Here is an 18,602-nt window from a genome sequence, read left to right as displayed (position 1 = left end):
TGATTGAGAGTGAACATTCTTTTTTTTTTTTGAATGTTTAGTGGTTTATTTGTAATTATCCAGAACAACCAATGTCCTCAGCTGTAAACAAGTTTATAGTTCTTAAAAAGGAACAGATTACTGATATATGCAGAACAGACCATCTCAAAGGCATCATGCTAAGTAAAGAAACCAGATTCAAAGACTACATATGGTATCAATTCAGGTATGTGACACTGCTGCAAACAAAACAGGGAAAGAATATAGGTCAGTAGTTACCAAGAATAAGAGGTAGAGAAGAGTGATTGACCACACAGGTGTATAGGGAATTTGGGGGAGGGGGAAGGTGATGGAAATATTATATACCATGATTGTGGTAAATAAACTGTTTTTTGGTAAACTTTATCAAAAGTTGCAAAACGCTTTTACAAGGTAAATTTTAGGTTAAGGACCTCAATAAAAAATAGTAGGAACTTTAAAATAGTCTGCTAAGTTTTCTATTATTGCTTACTTGAAATATTAACGTGATCTTTGTTGTCACTGAGCACTCAAGGCTTGGAGATCCATGGGCCTGCTGAAGGCAGTTTCCAAACAAAAGAGTTTTTTCTAAATCACTATCACCTGAGCAAGCAATGCAATTTCAATTGTGATTTTAAGTAGTCTAGGAAATCCCCAGAGAGTGAACATTCTTGCCTTGTTACCAAGCTTAGAAGGAGAGAGTATTAACACTGTTAAGAATTAAGTGTATTTTGTAGGTTAGTTGTAGGTAATTAAGTTGAAAATTTTTTTATTCTTAGTTTTCAGAGAGTTTTTATCATAAAAGTGTGATGAATTTTGCCAAATGCTTTTTCTGCAACAATTTATATGATCTGGTGAGTTTTCTTCTTTGTCCCATTAATGTGAGATTACATTGACTGATTTTCAAGTATTGAACCAGACTTGCATCCCTGGAATAACCCTACGTGGCTATAGTTGTATAATTCTTTTGATATATTGCTGAATTCTTTCTGCTAACATTTTGTTAAGGATTTTTGCATCCATTTTCATGAAGAATATTGGTCTGGAGCTTTCTTTTTCATACTATCAGTTCAGTTCAGTTGCTCAGTTGTGTCCAGCTCTTTGTGACACCATGGACTGCAGCACGCCAGGTTTCCTTGTCCATCACCAACTCCCGCAGCTTGTTCAAACTCATGTCCATCGAGTCAGTGATGCCATCCAACCAATCTCATCCTCTGTCATCCCCTTCTTCTCCTGCCCTCAATCTTTCCCAGCATCAGAATCTTTTCCAATGAGTCAGCTCTTTGCATCAGGTGGCCAAAGTATTGGAGTTTCAGCTTCAGCATCAGTCCTTCCAATGAATATTCAGGACTGATTTCCTTTAGGGTTGACTGGTTGGATCTCCTTGCAGTCCAAGGGACTCTCAAGAGTCTTCTCCAACACCACAGCTCAAAAGCATCAATTCTTTGGCACTCAGCTTTCTTTATAGTCCAACTCTCACATCCATACCTGACTACTGGAAAAACCACAGCTTTGACTAGGCGGAACTTTGTTGGCAAAGTAATGTCTCTGCTTTTTAGTATGCCATCTAGATTGGTCTAAGCTTTTCTTCCAAGGAGCAAGTGTCTTTTAATTTCATGGCTGCAGTCACCACCTGCAGTGATTTTGGAGCCCAAGAAAATAAAGTCTCTCACTGTTTCGATTGTTTCCCCATCTATTTGTCCTGAAGTGATGGGACCGGATGCCATGATCTTGGTTTTTTGAATGTTGAGTTTTAAGCCAGCTTTTTCACTCTCCTCTTTCACTTTCATCAAGAGGCTCTTCACTCAAGAGTTCCTCTTCACTTTCTGCCATAAGGGTGGTGTCATCTGTGTATCTGAGTTTGTTCATATTTCTCCTGGCAATCTTGATTCCAGCTTGTGCTTAATCCAGCCCGGCATTTCACATGATGTACTCTGCATATGAGTTAAATAAGCAGGGTGACAATATACAGCCTTGATGCACTCCTTTCCCAGTTTGGAACCATTTTGTTATTCCATGTCCAGTCCTAACTGTTGCTTCTTGACCTGCATACAGATTTCTCAGGAGGCAGGTCAGGCGGTCTGGTCTTCCCATCTCAAAGAATTTTACACAGTTTGTTGTGATCTACACAGGCAAAGGCTTTGGCGTAATCAATAAAGCAGATGTTTTTCTGAAATTCTCTTGCTTTTTCTGTTATCCAGTGGATGTTGGCAATTTGATCTCTGATTCCTCTGCCTTTTCTAAAACCTGCTTGAACATCTGAAGGGTCATGGTTCATGTATCATTGAAGCCTGGCTTGGAGAATGTTGAGTATTGCTTTGCTAGCGTGTGAGATGAGTGCAATTGTGTGGTAGTTTGAACATTCTTTGGCACGGCCCTTCTTTGGGATTGGAATGAAAACTGACCTTTCTCAGTCCTGTGGAGTCCTCTCGGAGGGTCCCCAGACTCTGTGGGGACAGTCCCGGGAGATTCTCTGTGCTTTGTATTATATATGTCTTTTTTGTTTTGGTTTGGTTTCAGGGTAATACTGGCTTCATAGAATGAGTTGGAAAGCATTCTTTCTACCATTTTCTACAAAATACATTATGTAGAATTGGTGTTAATTCTTCTTTAAATGATGGGTAGAATTTTCCAGTAAAGCCATATTGACCTGAACGGTCATTTTTCACATTTTAAAGTACTTTAGTAGTTATAGGGCTATGTAAATCATCTGATTCATATTGATTGAGTTGTGGTAGCTTGTACTTTTTGAGGAATTGATCCATTTACTCTAAGTAGATAGAGTTTTTCATGATATTCTCTTATTATCTTTTTGACATCTTCAGGGTATGTAGAAATATTCTCTGTTTCACTTTCAATATTAACAACTTCTCTCTGTTTTTGTCAGTCTTGCTAGAGATCCGTTAATTTTCTTGATCTTTTCAGTGAACCAGGTATTTTATTTCCTCTATTATTTTTCTGTTTTCAATTTCATTGATTTCTGCTTTTATATTTATTATCTCTTTCCTTATGCCTGTTTTAGATTTGTTTTGCTCTTATATGTCTAGTTTCTAGAGATGGAATCTTATGTTATTGATTTGAGGCTTACTTTTTTTTTTTGGCTTGCAGGAACTTAATTCCCCAACCAGGAATTAAACCCTGGCTCTTTGCAGTGAAAGTACCAAGTCCTAACCACCAGACTACCAGGGAACTCTCAAGACTTACTTTTTTAATGAAAATATTCAGTGCCATAAATTTCTCCCTTGTGTTTTAGTTGTGTCCCACAAAGTTTGATAGGTTCTATTTTCATTTTCTTTCAGTTCAATGTATTATTAAATTTCCCTTGAGATGTTCTCTTTGACCCATAGGTTATTTAGAAGTGTGCTGTTTAGTTTTCAGGTGTTTGGGGATGCTTCTGCTTTTGATTTCTAGTTTGATTCCATTGTGGTTAAAGCATATACTGTACGTGATTTCAATTATTTCAAAATTTTTGAGGCTTGTTTTATGGCCCTAAATTTGGTTGATCTTGGTATACATTCTATGCTCACTTGAAAATAAAGTGTATTTTGTTGTTTTGGGGTGGAGTAGTAGTCTGTGAATGTCAGCTAGATACTGTTTGTTGATGATGTTGTTGGTTGATGGTGTTGTCCTTTGCTGTTTTCTGTCTAGTTTTTCTATCAGTTGTTGAGGATGAGTGTTGAAGTTTCCAGCTATAATTGTGGGTTGTCTATTCTTTCACTTCTATTGGATTTTGCTTCACACATTCTGTAGCTCTGCTGTTTGGTACTTACACATTTGGAGTGCTATGTTTTGGTTGATCAACGCTTTCCTTATTGCATAATATCCTTCTCTGTCTTAGATAATTTTCTTTGTTCTGAAATCTACTATGCTGTTGCTGCTTAGACGGCTTCAGTTGTGTCCAACTCTGTGCGACCCTATGGACTATAACCCCCCAGGTTCCTTGGTCCGTGGGATTCTCCAGGCAAGAATACTGGAGTGGGTAGCCATGTCCTCCTCCAGGGAATCTTCCCGACCCAGGTGTTGAACCCGGGCCTCCTGAATTGCAGGCAGATTCTTTACCACCGAGCCACCTGTATTATAGCCACTCCTATTTTCTTTTTAAAATTGAGATATAATCAACATATAACATTATGTTAGTTTCAAGTGTCTAATGTAATGATTCAATATTTATATATACTGCAAAACAATCATTACAATAAGTCTGGTTAACATTCATCAGCATAAACAGTTACAATTTTTCTTCTTGTGATGAGAACTTTTAAGATTTACTCTCTTAGCAACTGTCAAATATACAATACAGCAATAGTAACTGTAGTCACCATGCTATAACTTACATCCGTAGAATTTATTTATTTATTTTATAACCAGAAGTTTGTACCTTTAACCCACCTCTACCCCTTTGGCCCACCCCCTACTCCCTGCCTCTGGCAACCACCAAACTGTTTTTTGTATCTGTGGGTTCATTTTCATTTTCTAAAGATTACACTTGTAAGTGCGATCATACGGTATTTGTCTTTCTCTGACTTATTTCACTTAGCATAATTCCCTCCAGTCCCATCAATGTGGTAGCAAATGGCAAGATACTCTTCTTTCATGGCTGAAAAATATTCCTTTGTGTACATACTCTTGATCCACACTTCCATCGATGGACACTTAGGTTGCTTCCATGTCTGCAGGGAACTTTGGGGTGCCAATATCCTTTCGAGCTAGCGTTGTGTTTCCTTCAGAGAAATATCCAGAAGTGGCATTGCTGTCACAGGGAGCCGGGGCTGGGGGCGTGGCCAAGAAGAGTGAAAATAGGTCACTGGCGACTCCGCTGTGCTTCCCCTTTCACTCTTAGATGCTGCCAGGGTCCCCGAAGAGGGAAGACACATGAGGAAACAGGTAAAAACTATCTCGTTCTCTTTTGCATTTGACAAGCACGCATGGAGCAGGCGTGTAAAGCTGGCACAATTTCGGGGGCTGGAAGCACAGTGGGGACTCTTCCCTTCTCCTGCCAGTGTGACAACAGGTAGTAGTTCCCTGTCTTTGAGCATCTCTCTGACGAGTCATCTGAGAGCAGGAGGGTGCCGTGCCCTCACGGGGTGCCCGGGATGGGAGAGCGGACCCAGGGAGGCCAGCTCTGAGGCCCTGCGAGGCTCTACACAGGCTGGTTTTGTGCAGAGCGCAGGTCTGGAGCCTTTGCACAGAGTGCCGACTGTCCCCAGCTTCCCCGCGCCATCCCACCTCAGCAGCCTTCCAATTGCAGGCCTGGGGCCCACTCCTTGTGCCCCAGAGACCGCCTGAAGCTCCATGGGGGTAAGCATGCAGCCCTGCTCTGAGAAGCACCCCTCTCCCACTGGTCTGGCATCTTCCAGCCAGTCCCCAAAGAGGGTGTGATTGGTGGCTGCTGGCAGAGGGGCACCCTTGCCCAACCCCTGGAGGCTAGTCTTTGCCACGAGGAATGGATGCTGGCCCTGACCACGGCCCTTGTGGAAACCCAAAGAGGCCCAAAGTGCATCCCTTGGAACACTGACCCTGGGACTAAAGCGTGTAAAATAGTTCCCCTGGCTAAAGAACTTGGGGATCTTGTGCTGTACTCTAAGCTCCATGCTGGGAAATGCAGGAGCCATATACAGCTGGTTAAAGGGCCTGAAAAGGTCTATGCTAAAGAATCCCATTTCACATTTTTTAATCCGGCTTTTCTCAGATGGATATAACCTTAAAGACTTTTTTCTGTGTAATGTGATTAACACCTGCAGAGCTATATGGTCCCTGCATGGAGTGTCTACCCCATCAGTGCCCGGGGCCAGACCAGCATGACTTCTGGGCCTGGGAACAGGCCCCCTTCTTACTTTTAACCAGCAGCCTAGCTTTCCCCACGCTGGTCGTGGACACCCAACAGTCCTTAGCCTACGCCACGCAACCGGAGGAGATAAACAGCCGGAGCGGTTGGGGGCAGGGGCGCTGATGTGTGGGAACTATTGCCTGGGCAGGGAGGGGGTGGGGAGGAGACGAAGGTCTGGGCTGAGACAGGAGACACACTCTGTTGGCCCGTCCTGGTGACCCCCCCTCAGGGACAGGCCTGAAGGGCGCAACCATGCAAATTGGGACTTAAATTTAACTCTATGTAAATGTAACTCTATGTAAAAGTCTAGTGAGTTAGCTGTCCAGCTCATTGCGTGCACGCACACACACACACACACACAGGCAGCTGTTGCACATGGGTGGCCCTTGGACTACCTCTAGCCCACAGACAGGTATTGTTTGACCAGCATGGTGTTTATTTGTTTTGTTTTGTTTTCAAACAAGACACAAAACTCTGGCTTCTTGCCACTTTTAAAACAGTAGAAGATAGGGCAGTGCTGGGCCCACGTTCCCACTTGACTGGAACTGAGATAGGCATGGCCTTTACTCAAGGCTGCTGTCCCCACCTGGTTGGTTTGTTTCCTACTGAGCCCAGGGTTTGGGGCAGTGGGGGCAGTGCTCTGAATGGTCCCTTGGACCCCATTCTCCTGAGTCCTCTCGGATCCATCTAAATGCTCTCCTGGCATCATACTTAATGACTGGCTTTAGAGTTGTTGTTGTTTCTTTTTCCTGGTCTTTAAAATCAGAGTTTGGCCCTGTCTCTTTCCTATGTGAAACCCTTCGCTGGTTGCCCCAAGGTAAGCTCCAAGTCACCTAGGGCCTGGCATTTGAGGTACTCAGCAGTTTGGTGCCACTCGAAGCTTGAGAGCTGGCCAGCAAGTTTATAGAAGTTTGGATGGATGGTTGATTGAATGGATGGATGGTTGGAAGATAGGAAGAAGTGCTAGTCCTACATGGTGTTGGGCTGATGGGAGAGGCATGGCGTATCCTGAAAAGGCCCGTGAGCTTCTAGAACTCCCTATCCTGCTGTGCAACCAGTCACTGTCCTCCTGGGATCAGGGAAAAGGGGTTGACCTAGGTGCGCAAGAAGAGCTGTCTGGAAGATGTCAGCGACCAGGTGGCTCAAAGACAAACTCTTCCTGGCCCAGGCTCCTGCCTAGACACAGCACCATGCATCTCCTTGGCCCCTCGCTCCTGCTTCTCGGTAAGCATGGCGGTCTCGGTGGGTCCTTGGATCTGGGCTGGTGGTGGAAGCCGGAGGAGGAGGAAAGACCCAGGGCAGAGAAGAGTGACTGTGGGGCAGGGTGGGGACAGGCAGTGTGTGTGTGTGTATATATGTATATGTATATCTGTGTGTGTGTGTGTGTGTGTGTGTTTGGGCTTCCAAGGTGGCGTTAGTGGTAAAGAACATGCTTGCCAAGGCAGGAGACATAAGAGACACAGGTTCGATCCCTGGGTTGGAATATCCCCTGGAGGAGGGCATGACAACTCACTCCAGTATTCTTGCTGGAGGATCCCCATAGACAGAGGAGCCTGGCAGGCTACAGTCCATAGGGTCGCAAGGAGTTGGACATAACTGAAGTGACTTAGCACGCATGCACAAGCATATCCAGGGGATATTCCCAATCTAGGGATTGAACCTGGGTCTCCCGCATCGTAGGCAGATTCTTTATCATCTGAGCCACCAGGGAAGCTCACACGTGTGTGTGTGTGTGTGTACACACACACCTCTCCCTCTCCCTCCCTGTCTCTTCAGGGGAAATTCTTTATTCCTTTGAAAGTTCTCAGTGTCCCTCAATAATGTTTTCTGTTCACTTTGGTGGATTCCAGAATACTTGGCTTTCTCTGACTCAACTTATAACACCTGGAACTTTAAGCATCCTGAGACCCTCTATGCCTGGGATGGAGCCTGCGTCTGGATCCCTTGCACATTCAGTTTTCTAAAGGGTGGTGGACACATCCTAGATAACCTGACTGTGTACCACAATTTCACGTATGACAAGGAGACCAAGAACTACAAGGGGGCCATCCTCTATTATAAGAACCTGAAAACCGAGGAGTCTACCCCCAGTCAGGAAAGGATACGATTCCTGGGAAACAAGAAAAACAATTGTACCCTCCTCATCAATCCTGTCAAAGTCAATGACAGCGGTCTTCTGGGGCTGAGGGTGATGTCGGGGACTGACAAGTGGATGGAGTCTCTATACCTCAACATCTCTGGTAAGGCCCTGAGGATGGGTCCCTTTGTCTCAGCAGGGAGGAAGGTGGGGAAACATCCAACTCCTGGGACCGATCACAAACTGGGTTGCCTGCAGAGGCCAGACGGGGATACCGGAGAGTGACCAGGGTGCCACAAGGACCCCGTGGTACCCATGGCAAACTGGAGTGTGGGTGTTCACCCCTCTTTGAGCAGACTGCCTGCCACTCAGCTCCTGTACATTCTAGAATCTGGCTTCCGGGTTGCCTGATTTTTCCAGAGAACATGGAGATCTGAATTTTCAAGGGAAACCTCCCAATGTGTTAATGTGAGGGATTAATTCTAATTAGCCCTATGGGCTACCTGACACACGGATAGGGTATGAACAAAACACAGGTGTGGGGCCCCCACCCCAGGCGGCATGCTCACTCTGTTCCATACCCTGTGGATTTGGTGGGTGGTTCTACGCAGCCTTATGTTTGGGGTGAGAGATGCCACAATATGAGTGTGGCCCAGCCCCAGGGACAGTGGAGACTGGCTGCACCACAGGCCTCTCCACTAAAGGACAGTAAACACCAAGAAGGCAAACACCAGGGCGTGTGATTGAAGTAAGCATAAAACGTAAGACACAGTTCCTAAGGAGGATCAGCTTTCACAAGCCCTTTCAGAGGGTATTTTGGCTGAGCAGAGAAAGGCAGACCCGGAGAGAGGTGGACTGAGTGGCCAGGAATTCCTGATGGACACCTTGGGGCAGGGTGTCTAAAGTGGGTCCATCTCTCAGGCTTCCAGCGTGGTCCCTGCTCTTTTTTTCTCTTTTAAAAAATGGTTTTATTGAGATAAGTCTAATACAACTCACCTACTAAAAGTGTTCAGTTCAGTGTTTTTTAGTGTATTTATAGACATGGTCAACCATTACCACAGTCAATTTTAGAACATTTTCATCACCACAGAAAGAACTGCAGTGCCTTCACCTGTCACTCCTGTGATGGTTAATTTGTGTGTAGATATGGCTGGGCTACAGTAGCTTGGAATGTGATCAAACATTATTTTGGATTTTCTATGAAGATGTTTCTAGATAAGATTAATATTTATTTATTTTTTAAAATTTATTTAATTGGAGGATAATTACAATATTGTGATGGTCTTTGCCATACATCAGTATGAATCAGCCACAGTATACAGGTGTCCCCTCCATCCTGAACCCCCGTCCCACCTCCCTCCCCATCCTATCTGCCCAGGTTGTGCAAAGACCATTGCTGGGGGTGCCCTGCTTCACACACTAAACACACACTGGTTATCTGTTTTACACATGGCAGTGTGTATGTTTCAGTGCTACTCTCTCAAATCATCCCACCCTCTCCTTCTCCCACTGAGTCCCTGCTCTTTTGCAGAGAGGGCTCCTCAACCCCACATAGAGCTCCGTCAGGAAATCTGGGAGGACCAGGAAGTCACTGTCACCTGCTCGCTGAATTTCGCCTGCCATGATTACCAGATCCATTTGCAGTGGTCCCTGGAGGGCTCTGTAATCACCTCTACCTTCCTCTCCCCTGAGATGGTCGCCACCCAGAGCAGACTCAGTTTCCAGCCCAAGTGGACTCATGATGGCAAGAACCTGACCTGCCAGCTCTGGGACCCCATGAAACAGCGGGTACTCTCAGAGAAAACAGTGTTGCTGGAAGTGAAGCGTGAGTCTCCCCAATGTTCCTGTGGGAGGGACAAGGGTCCTGTCGTCTCTTCACCCCCTCAAAGGGGCATGGGAGCTCAGAACCCACAGATGGGAGTGGTCCAGGCAGAGCTTCCGTACCCCCTCTATCTTTCCCATCATCAGCGCTGGTGTTTCAGGGTATGGATTCATGTTAGCATCTGCTCCCCAGGTGGCACTCATGGTAAAGAACCCACCTGGCAAAGCAGGAGACATAAGAGATGCAGGTTTGATCCCTGGGTTGGGAAGATCTCCTGGGGGAGGGCATGGCAATCCACTCCAGAATTCTTACCTGGAGAATCCCGCTGGACAGAGGAGCCTGACAGCCTACAGTCCATGGGGTCACAAAGAGTTGGACATGACTAAAGCTACTGAGTACGCACGCACGCCAGTCAAACAGAATAAAATAATTTAATCTATCCTTAAGCCATGGCACGAAGGCAATGGCAACCCACTCCAGTACTCTTGCCTGGAAACTCCCATGGGCAGAGGAGCCTGGTAGGCTGCAGTCCATGGGGTCGCAAAGAGTCAGCGACTTCACTTTCACTTTTCATTTTCATGCATTGGAGAAGGAAATGGCAACCCACTCCAGCATTCTTGCCTGGAGAATCCCAAGGACAGAGGAGCCTGGTAGGCTGCCGTCTATGGGGTCACACAGAGTCAGACACGACTGAAGTGACTTAGCAGCAGCAGCAGCAAGCCATGACATGATTTGGGGATCACTTGGCTAAGGGTTTTTTGTTCCCCTGGGGGGATGGCATGAAGAATTTTTTTCACATCATTATTGGAGCCTCATTCATTCATTCAATAAATATTTATTGTGAACCTACTAGGCGCTAAGCCGTATTATGGCTGCCAGGCATAGAGCAGTGAGCAAAGTTCTTGCCCACATGAAACTAGCATTGCAGTGGGGGACAGAAGAACAAATAGATGATCAGGGGAATACAGAACATAATTTTAGGTGGTGCGAAGTGTAGTTAAGAAAAAATAGGGACTTCCTTGGTGGTCCAGTGGTTAAGACTCTGCCTTGAAATGCAGGGGACACAGGTTCAGTTTCTAGTCAGGGAACTAAGATCCCACTTGCTGGAGAGCAACTAAACTCATGTGCTAAAACTAGAAAGTTCATGTGCTGCAACTAGAGAGCCTGTGCTCCACAACTAGAGAGTCCGTGTGCTGCAACGAAAGATCCCACATGAGGCAACGGTGACCTGTGTCCTGCAGCTAAGTCCCAACTCAGCCAAATAAATAAATATTTAAAAAGAGGAAAAGTAAAAGGAAATCAGGGCTAGAACAGAGAGAGTGAGGGGTGGAGGCTTACCTCAAGCTGAGACTCAGTGAAGGGAGGGACTGAGGCGGGCACACAGTATCTTTGTGAGAAGAGTATTCCAGGGAGAGGGAAGAACAAGTCCAAGACCTCGAGGTAGGAACTTGGCATGTCTGCATCAGAGCAAGGGGCCCTTGACCTTGGCACTGTGTCCAAGGGGCCCAATGGTAGGAAAGGAAGGCCGAGAGGGACTGGGACACTAGATCTCAGGGGCTGCGGTGAGAGGTTTGGGTTTTTCTCTAAGTGTGGAATCCACCGAACGGCTTCAAGCAGGGGAGTGGCAAGCTCTGATGGACTGTCCTGGGAATGCTGCTGGCAGAGACCAGAGCTTTGGGGACTGGAGTTGGGGGGAGCAGAGAGATGACTTGGGAGGCTGTGACAGTCCCCTGGTGCTTGGACCAGCCCACCTTTGTTGACAAGGGCAACAAGGAGTGGCTCCAGACTCTCTGTGTAGGCTGCTACTTTATCAGAATAAAAGGGCTGCAAATTCTCAGCACTTAACACCCTCGGAGAATTCCCTACCCCTTCTGCACTGTCCTCTGCTCCTCCAGACGCACCAAAGTTGAAGATCCAGGTCAGCCCCGAAGAAGCCACCGTCACGGAGGGAGAGTCTGTGACTATGAGGTGCCAGGTCATCAGCAGCAACCCGCTGCACTGGAGTGTGTCCTGGTTCAAGGACAGGACTCAACTGAAGGAGCAGGGGACAACACTCACTCTGCCCGAAGTGACCAGGACGATGAGCGGGAATTACACGTGCCAGGTCTCCAACGATGTGGGCCCAAAACAGTCAGACGCGGTGGATCTCCAGGTGCACTGTGAGCCTCCCGGGAGCTGCAAAAGGGGCAGGCTGGGAGTCAGCAGGGGCGCCACCCAGGCCCTCAGGAGGGGACTCACAGAGGCCTCTGCTCACCCCACACCCTGCCTCGGCCCCTTCTTCCAGATGCTCCAGAACCTTCCTGGGTTCAGATCTCCCCCTCATCAATTAAAGAAGGAGTTACAGTAGAGCTGACTTGTATATCAGCAGCCAATCCTCCTCCAGCTAATTACACCTGGTACTTCAATAAGCAAGAAATGCCTGGAAAGAACGGCAGGACCTTCCAGATCCCTCAAGTCCTCGTCAAGCATGCTGGGAGGTACTCCTGCTTGGCAGAAAATAGTCTTGGGCCTGGATCTGTTGACCAGGAAGCTGACTTGGACGTCCAGTGTGAGTAGTCGCAGGAAATAGAAGAGTCCGAGAAGGGACAGCAAGCAGAAACCAGGGGCTCCCGACAGATAAGCTTCTGGGAGGCGGGCGTTGTGCTATTGTTCACAGCCGTGTCCTTAGCACCAGAACAGGGCCTGGCTCGTGGGAGGTGCTCAGTAGATGTTTGTTGACTGAATGAACGGCAAGCTGCCAGGGTCCCATGAGGGACACAGAGACTTGGCATCGCTGGAGGGGTCCCGAAGTTTTTGAGAACTGGGGCAAAATGCCTTTTTACCTCTCTGTCATCTGGCCCTGTTTAGCACCAGTGAGTCTTATCACTGAGCAGAGCCCGGGACAAAGAGAGTCCCTGGATTTTATCCTTGGACCCTGTGGTGTCATAGTATGGGCCAAATATACTGGATATCCAAATCCTGGAATCTAGACAACGGATGTGGCTTACACTAGTGGCAGCAATGTGTTTACCACTTGCCATATGGCTCTAGTGGCCTCCTCTCACTCCGTCCTCATAATGGTTTCACAAGGTTAGCTACTCACAGGAGCCCATTTGACAGATGAGTAAACTGAGCTCTGCAGCCTCCCAGTGGAAGGATCCAGCAGTCTGGCTCCAGAGCTATGCTTTTTCTTTTTTAAATGAACACCCTTGCTATATGACCAAGCCTTGACAGTCCCCAGACCCATGCAGAGATCCACAAACAGCAGCCCCTCCTTGCTCAGCACCATACGAACGTACTCTGCCCAGAGCTGTGCTCTTAACCACTGCACCATCCTGCCTCAAACCACAACCAGGCCAAATGGCCAGGGCAAGAGGGAAGCACAAGCCTTCCCTCAGCTAACTGACAAACTGCGTCAATGCAGGGCATGGGGAGAGTAGAGAGGAAGCCGGAAGGAACAGATACTGATATTACAGGTGGCTGTCTTTTCTTCATCCATCTCTCTGGTTTTCTCCCAGATCCCCCCAAGGGCGTCACCACGGTGATTCAAAACCCCACACCGATTCGAGAAGGAGACAGCGTGACCCTGTCCTGCACCTTCAATTCCAGTAACCCCAGAGTTACTCGATATAACTGGAACAGCCCAGGCTCCCAGGACCAGACATCACAGGAGAAGCTGACAATTCGAAAAGTCACCTGGGACGCAGAGCCAGTCAAATGCGAAGCCTGTAACCAGTGGTGTTCATGGTCTCCATCTGTCAACCTGAACATCCTCTGTGAGTGCCCCAGGCCCAGGGGAACTGGGGGGTGGCCCAGTTGGGATAACGGGGTTCTAAGAGCGAGGAGCCTGAAGCCTAGACCACAGTACTCACAGAGAACTGAGGGATGAGAGTCAGGCCTCAGAGCCAAGGGGAGAGGGAGTCTTGGGGACAGGAGGAGGGAAAGGGACCCCAGAGGTCAGCCTGAGGTCCTTGCTTTCCAGATGCCCCCAAGGACGTCAGCATCCAGATCAGCCCTCACACAGAGATTCGATCTGGGAAGCGGGTCCTCCTCCAGTGTGAGTTCTCAAGTAGCCGTCCCGTGGATGTCCACTTCTTCTGGAAGAAAGATGGAAGCCTTCTGGAGGAAGGGAAGACACTTACCTTTGACCCCATCTCTCCAGAAGATTCAGGAACCTACCACTGCTTGGTCAACAACTCCATAGGACAGACCTCATCTGAGGCCTGCGATCTCCGAGTGCTGTGTGAGTGACTGGAGCTGGAGGCAGACGGCAGAGATGGGCAGAGGACCAGTGACCTGAATCCTGACTTTGTTTGTCCTGCAGATGCTCCCAGGAGGCTACGTGTGTCCATCAGCCCGAAAGACGGCGTGGTGGAAGGGAAGACGGCAGTCCTGACCTGCGAGAGTGATGCCAACCCTTCCCCCTCCTACTATGACTGGTTTGATGGGAATAACCAAGACCTCCACCATTACGGTCAGACGCTGAGGTTGGAGCCCGTGAAGCTGCAGCACGCAGGCAGCTACTGGTGCCGGGGCACCAACCGTCTGGGCCAGAGCCAGTCGCCCCCCACCACCCTCACTGTCTACTGTAAGTCCCCCTCCTTCTTCTCCTCTGGCCTTGGCCACTCCTGGGGCTTCTTCCTTGGCTGTGCTGCTGTGTGTTCAGAGCACATCCCTCATCCTGCCCTGTGCACCCTCTCTCTCCTGCAGGGGGTGGACGGGGCCGTGGGGAACCCTGCGCTCAGAGTCCCCCCTGCTCCACACGCAGCTCTTCCATCTTCCTTCTTCTGCTCAGTCTCTCCAGACTCCAGGAGGACTCCCTCTCTGCCTGCCCCACTCCTTCCAGACACCCTGAGCTCCTATTGGTTCCCTCTCTCTGCCCCTCCCTCTCTGTCTCACCCTTGAAAGGCTGCTTGTTTCTATCTTTTGATTTTTTTTAGCAGTTTTTTTTTTTTTAAGACAATGTAAGTACATGGTTAAAAAAAAAAAGAAACAGCATGGAAGGGTAAATAGTGGAAGGATAGTCACTTCTCCTTTCTTGCTCCCTGAGAACTCTGCCTCCTCTTCTCCCTCAAGGCTTTCACTGCTGGCTGGGTATGTCTCCTTGCAGAAATATTCTGTTCATGCACAATAGGCCTCTCCAGACCTGTGTCCATACACCCTTCTTTGTTACTCAGACTTTGGAAGAGCTCACACATTGCCTTGAATTTTCCTTTCTTCATGTAATGGGGGCTTCCCTGGTGGCTCAGATGGTAAAGAATCTGCCTGCAATGCTGGAGACCTGGGTTCGATCCCTGGGTCAGGAAGACCCCCAGGAGAAGGGAATGGCAACCCACTCCAGTACTCCTGCCTGGAGAATTCCATGGACAGAGGAGCCTGGTAGGCTACAATCCATGGGGTCACAAAAAGTCGGATACGACTGAGCGACTAACACTTTCACTTTCCATGTAATAACAGCACTAGGAGATTGTTCTAGATTTGTGCATGAACAGGTGTCTGAAGAGTCCTGAATCATAGGGGGAAATATTTACTTATTGTGTTTTTCTCAGATTAGTGATTGGAGCCAGGACTTTAAACTTAAGAGGATTATCACCATGTAAAATTGGTGCTAAAGGGAACCAACCTAAATGTGTCATTCGGAAAAGTAACTTAAAACCACATTCCCTAGGTCTCCTCTGCAGACACCCTGAGACATGCTTCTTTTCCTCAGGGTGCAATGTTGCAAAACTATGTGCCCAGGGCCCTCTTCAAGGGTGGACACAGTCTCCTGCTCCGGGCACACCCACAAGGAGAATTGTAGGCTAGGTTCCTACCTGGACTTGCTGGGTTGAAGGACAAGTGATTTTAAATAAAGCCCAGCGGCCCTTAGGGCTTCCCAGGTGGCGCTAGTGGTAAAAAAACCCACCTGCCAATGCAGGAAATGGAAGACCCCTGGGTCAGGAATATCCCCTGGAGGAGGGCATGGCAACCCACTCCAGTATTCTTGCCTGGAGAATCCCATGGACAGAGGAACCTGGAGGGCTGCAGTCCATGGGGTCTCAAAGAGTCAGACACAACTGAAGCGACTTAGCACACGCTCACACGCAAGAGGCCTTTTGATGAGACGGTACCATTTATGAGGGTCGCATGCTCTTCATGTGCCTGAGTCTGTCACAAAGCAGGCACTCCTCTTGAAAACCAATTGCACTTCCCTCCTAATGAGATGTCCAGAGGGCAGGGCTGGATTCTCCCTCTTATTCTGAGTCACGTGCCCGGGGCATGGAGGAGTTTCACAGACTAGAAGGACAGCGGCCTCGCAGAGAGAAGCCGAGGATACCTCCCAGGCAAAGGGCGGAGCAGGCCTGCTCCCCGACTGAGGCTGTGTCATCAACTGACGTACCTCCCTTCTCCATCAGACAGCGCTGCCACCATCAGCAGGCGTGCGGCCTTGGGAGTGGGGTTCTGCCTGGCCATCTTCCTTCTGGCCGTCTGGGGAGTCAAGCTTCAGCGGAAGTGAGTGCCTCCGACCACCCGCCTCCTTTGCTTTGCCTCCTGCATCCCAGTGAATGGGTCCCTGGTCACTCAGCCTTGCAGCCCCCAGCATGCTGAGTCCTCTGGGCGCTCTCCCCAGGCCCTTCGTCCTCCCTGATCACGTCTTCATTTCTCAGTTGGAAGAGGATTCAGAGACAGCAGGGCCTTCAGGAAAGTTCCAGTGGACAGAGCTTCTTTGTGAGGAATATAAAGGTAGGAGGACAGAAAGAGGGAATGCAGGGCAGCTCTTGAAGTCAAGAAAGAAGCAAAGTGGAAAATCAACTGTGTGTCAATTGAAAAATAAAAAAGAACTTTCCTGGCGGTCCAGTGGTTAAGACTTCACCTTCCAATGCAGGGCATGTTGGGTTCCATCCTTGGTCAGGTAGCTAGGATCCCACATGCCACAGGACCACCAAACTGAAACATAAGACAGAAGCAATATTGTAACAAATTCAATAAAGATTTTAAAAAGGATGGTCCACTTTAAAAAAAAAATCTTTACAAAGAAACACAGTAGACATGGGGGATAGAGCACGGTGAGGGTGGGTGGGGAAGCTGGGATGGGGAGAGGAGCGGTGAGAGCTGAAATTCTGTCTTTCTCGCAGGCTAGAAGGACCCCCCAAGCCGAACACCCCCACTCCCTGGGGTGCTACAACCCAGTGATGGAAGATGCAGTCAGCTATGCTACCTTGAGCTTTCCTCTTGGCGAGACTGACACACAGAGACTTAGGTACGGGGGGTGACACCTGCACCCTGGGAGGGACATGGGGGTAGGGCTCCCATCTTGCCTTCCTCTTTGCTTTGTCTTCTCACTCCAGCTCTGTAACGACCCCCTGGAGAATGGTCTAGGGAACTGGATCTATGCCTTCAGGCAAGGGCCAGTCTGCCTCACCAAGGTTGAGGCTTCATGAAACATACACACATACGTTCACTCGGTGGACACCTGAGCTCCTGCTATGAACACTGGACATCACACACAGGGGGTTGAGAGGCTGGGGGTGCTCTTAGGGGCTGCGGGAGTTGGAAAAAGGAGCAACTTGCATGCAAAAGTCTTCACCTGTGGTTATCTATCTGCTTTCCCTCTCAGAGACGCAGAGAGCTCAGAGATGCAGGAAATTCCCCCAAGCAGGGACGACAGGGTCACCTACGCTGTGGTACAGAACTGTCAAGCGGTAAGAGGGCAGGGCTGTGGGAGGCGGGGGAAGGGGGGACCTGGCCTCGCCCCTGAGTCCCAGACGGGAAGGACCCGGGTGGGCTCCCTGGTGGCAGAGGCTGGGCAGGGACCTCCCAGTTAGAGAGGTCGACTGCGGCCAGTTTCCAGACAAGCGGGCTTCAGCTTGGGCCCTTGGACCCCCAGGGTCGGGGTAGGGGGAGCCAGGAGGGAAGGGGCAGTGGGAGCGGACAGTGGGAGGCTGCTCACCACACTGTGGCTTCCTCAGGCCGACTATGAGAACGTGACTCCGGAGGTGCTAGACGATGCGGGCATTCATTACTCAGAGCTGGTCCGTTTTGGGAATGGGAAGCGGGCGATGGCCCAGGAAGGAGTGGAATACGTGACCCTTAAGCACTGATGGGCCAAAGCCTTCTCAGCCCCTGCCGCTCTGCTGGGGCGTTATACCCGCGCATGCACGGTTACTGCAACCCAGCTGGTGCAGAGGACTTTGTACACGGCGCAGACACGGCCTCCCTTCTTAGCACTGGTAACCCTCCAGAGGATTCATTCCTGGTCCTTCCCTCTCAGGGTCTCATCTTCATACCTACCCTGAACTGTACAAATCATCCCCCTGCCCCTCCCCAGCCATCTGTCACCACCTGTGTGTGTGTGGTCTGTCAGTCGCTCAGTCGTGTCCAACTCTTTGTGACCCCATGAACTGTAGCCTGCCAGGCTCCTCTGTCCATGGGATTTTCTGCACAAGAATACTGGAGTGGGTTGCCAGGCCCTTCTCCAGGGGATCTTCCCGAACCAGGGATTAAACCTGGGTCTGCTGCATTGCAGGCCGAACCTTTACCATCTGAACCACCATCTGTCCCCTCCCAAACCCCATCCCCTAGATGGCTGTGTCCCCGCTGGGATCAGCTGGTCATGATTTTTATTTCTCTCTCACCCCATTCCTTTGACAAGCGACCCCTGCTCTGATAACTGCACTCACTAATATAATGCCTAATTTTTGCCTCCGGGACAAAGTCCGGGAAACGAGGAACATAAACGAGGTAGAGAGAGGCACTGCCCTGGGCCAGTTCCTCCTCCAGGAGGCATTCCACAGAGAAGATTATGCTGCTGCGGCCCCTGTCCTTGGAGGTCTCAGGGTCTGAGACGTACACCAATGTGGATACACGTGTAACAGACACAGAGCTGCACAATAAACCTGACTCAGATATTGCATCAAACA

The 18,602-nt window shown here is 48.9% G+C and overlaps 1 protein-coding gene across 4 annotated transcripts; it reads left to right on the top strand.

The window, feature by feature from the left end:
* Nucleotides 1–4,770: 4,770 nt before the first annotated feature.
* On the top strand, nucleotides 4,771–18,600 carry CD22 (CD22 molecule). 4 transcript variants are annotated; one of them, XM_055410767.2, is made up of 14 exons: nucleotides 4,771–4,881; nucleotides 6,904–7,048; nucleotides 7,675–8,064; nucleotides 9,433–9,726; nucleotides 11,619–11,882; nucleotides 12,008–12,271; nucleotides 13,221–13,478; nucleotides 13,685–13,945; nucleotides 14,027–14,290; nucleotides 16,098–16,194; nucleotides 16,350–16,425; nucleotides 16,818–16,942; nucleotides 17,300–17,384; nucleotides 17,652–18,600. In XM_055410767.2, the coding sequence occupies exons 1-14, from the start codon at nucleotides 4,870–4,872 to the stop codon at nucleotides 17,781–17,783; spliced, it is 2,667 nt and encodes an 888-aa protein (XP_055266742.2). In that variant the 5' UTR covers nucleotides 4,771–4,869; the 3' UTR covers nucleotides 17,784–18,600. The 4 variants fall into 4 exon arrangements, with proteins under 4 accessions (XP_055266742.2, XP_055266743.2, XP_055266741.2 ...); XM_055410768.2 differs by having other exon boundaries at nucleotides 4,781–4,881; nucleotides 6,993–7,048; XM_055410766.2 differs by having other exon boundaries at nucleotides 4,788–4,881; nucleotides 6,883–7,048.
* The last annotated feature ends 2 nt before the right edge of the window (nucleotides 18,601–18,602 follow it).

Source organism: Moschus berezovskii, chromosome 22 (assembly GCF_049115385.1).
Source record: "Moschus berezovskii isolate FMDL1 chromosome 22, NW_MosBer_1.0, whole genome shotgun sequence".
Classification (NCBI taxonomy): domain Eukaryota; kingdom Metazoa; phylum Chordata; class Mammalia; order Artiodactyla; family Moschidae; genus Moschus; species Moschus berezovskii.
Note: the sequence above shows the minus strand (reverse complement) of the source record. Positions and strands in the feature narration are given on the sequence as shown.

Coding starts and splice junctions, on each gene's coding strand:
- CD22 (XM_055410766.2), top strand. Junction 12,272..13,220: donor AGCTGACTTGGACGTCCAGT/GTGAGTAGTCGC, acceptor GTTTTCTCCCAG/ATCCCCCCAAGGGCGTCACC. Junction 16,426..16,817: donor TCTTTGTGAGGAATATAAAG/GTAGGAGGACAG, acceptor TCTTTCTCGCAG/GCTAGAAGGACCCCCCAAGC.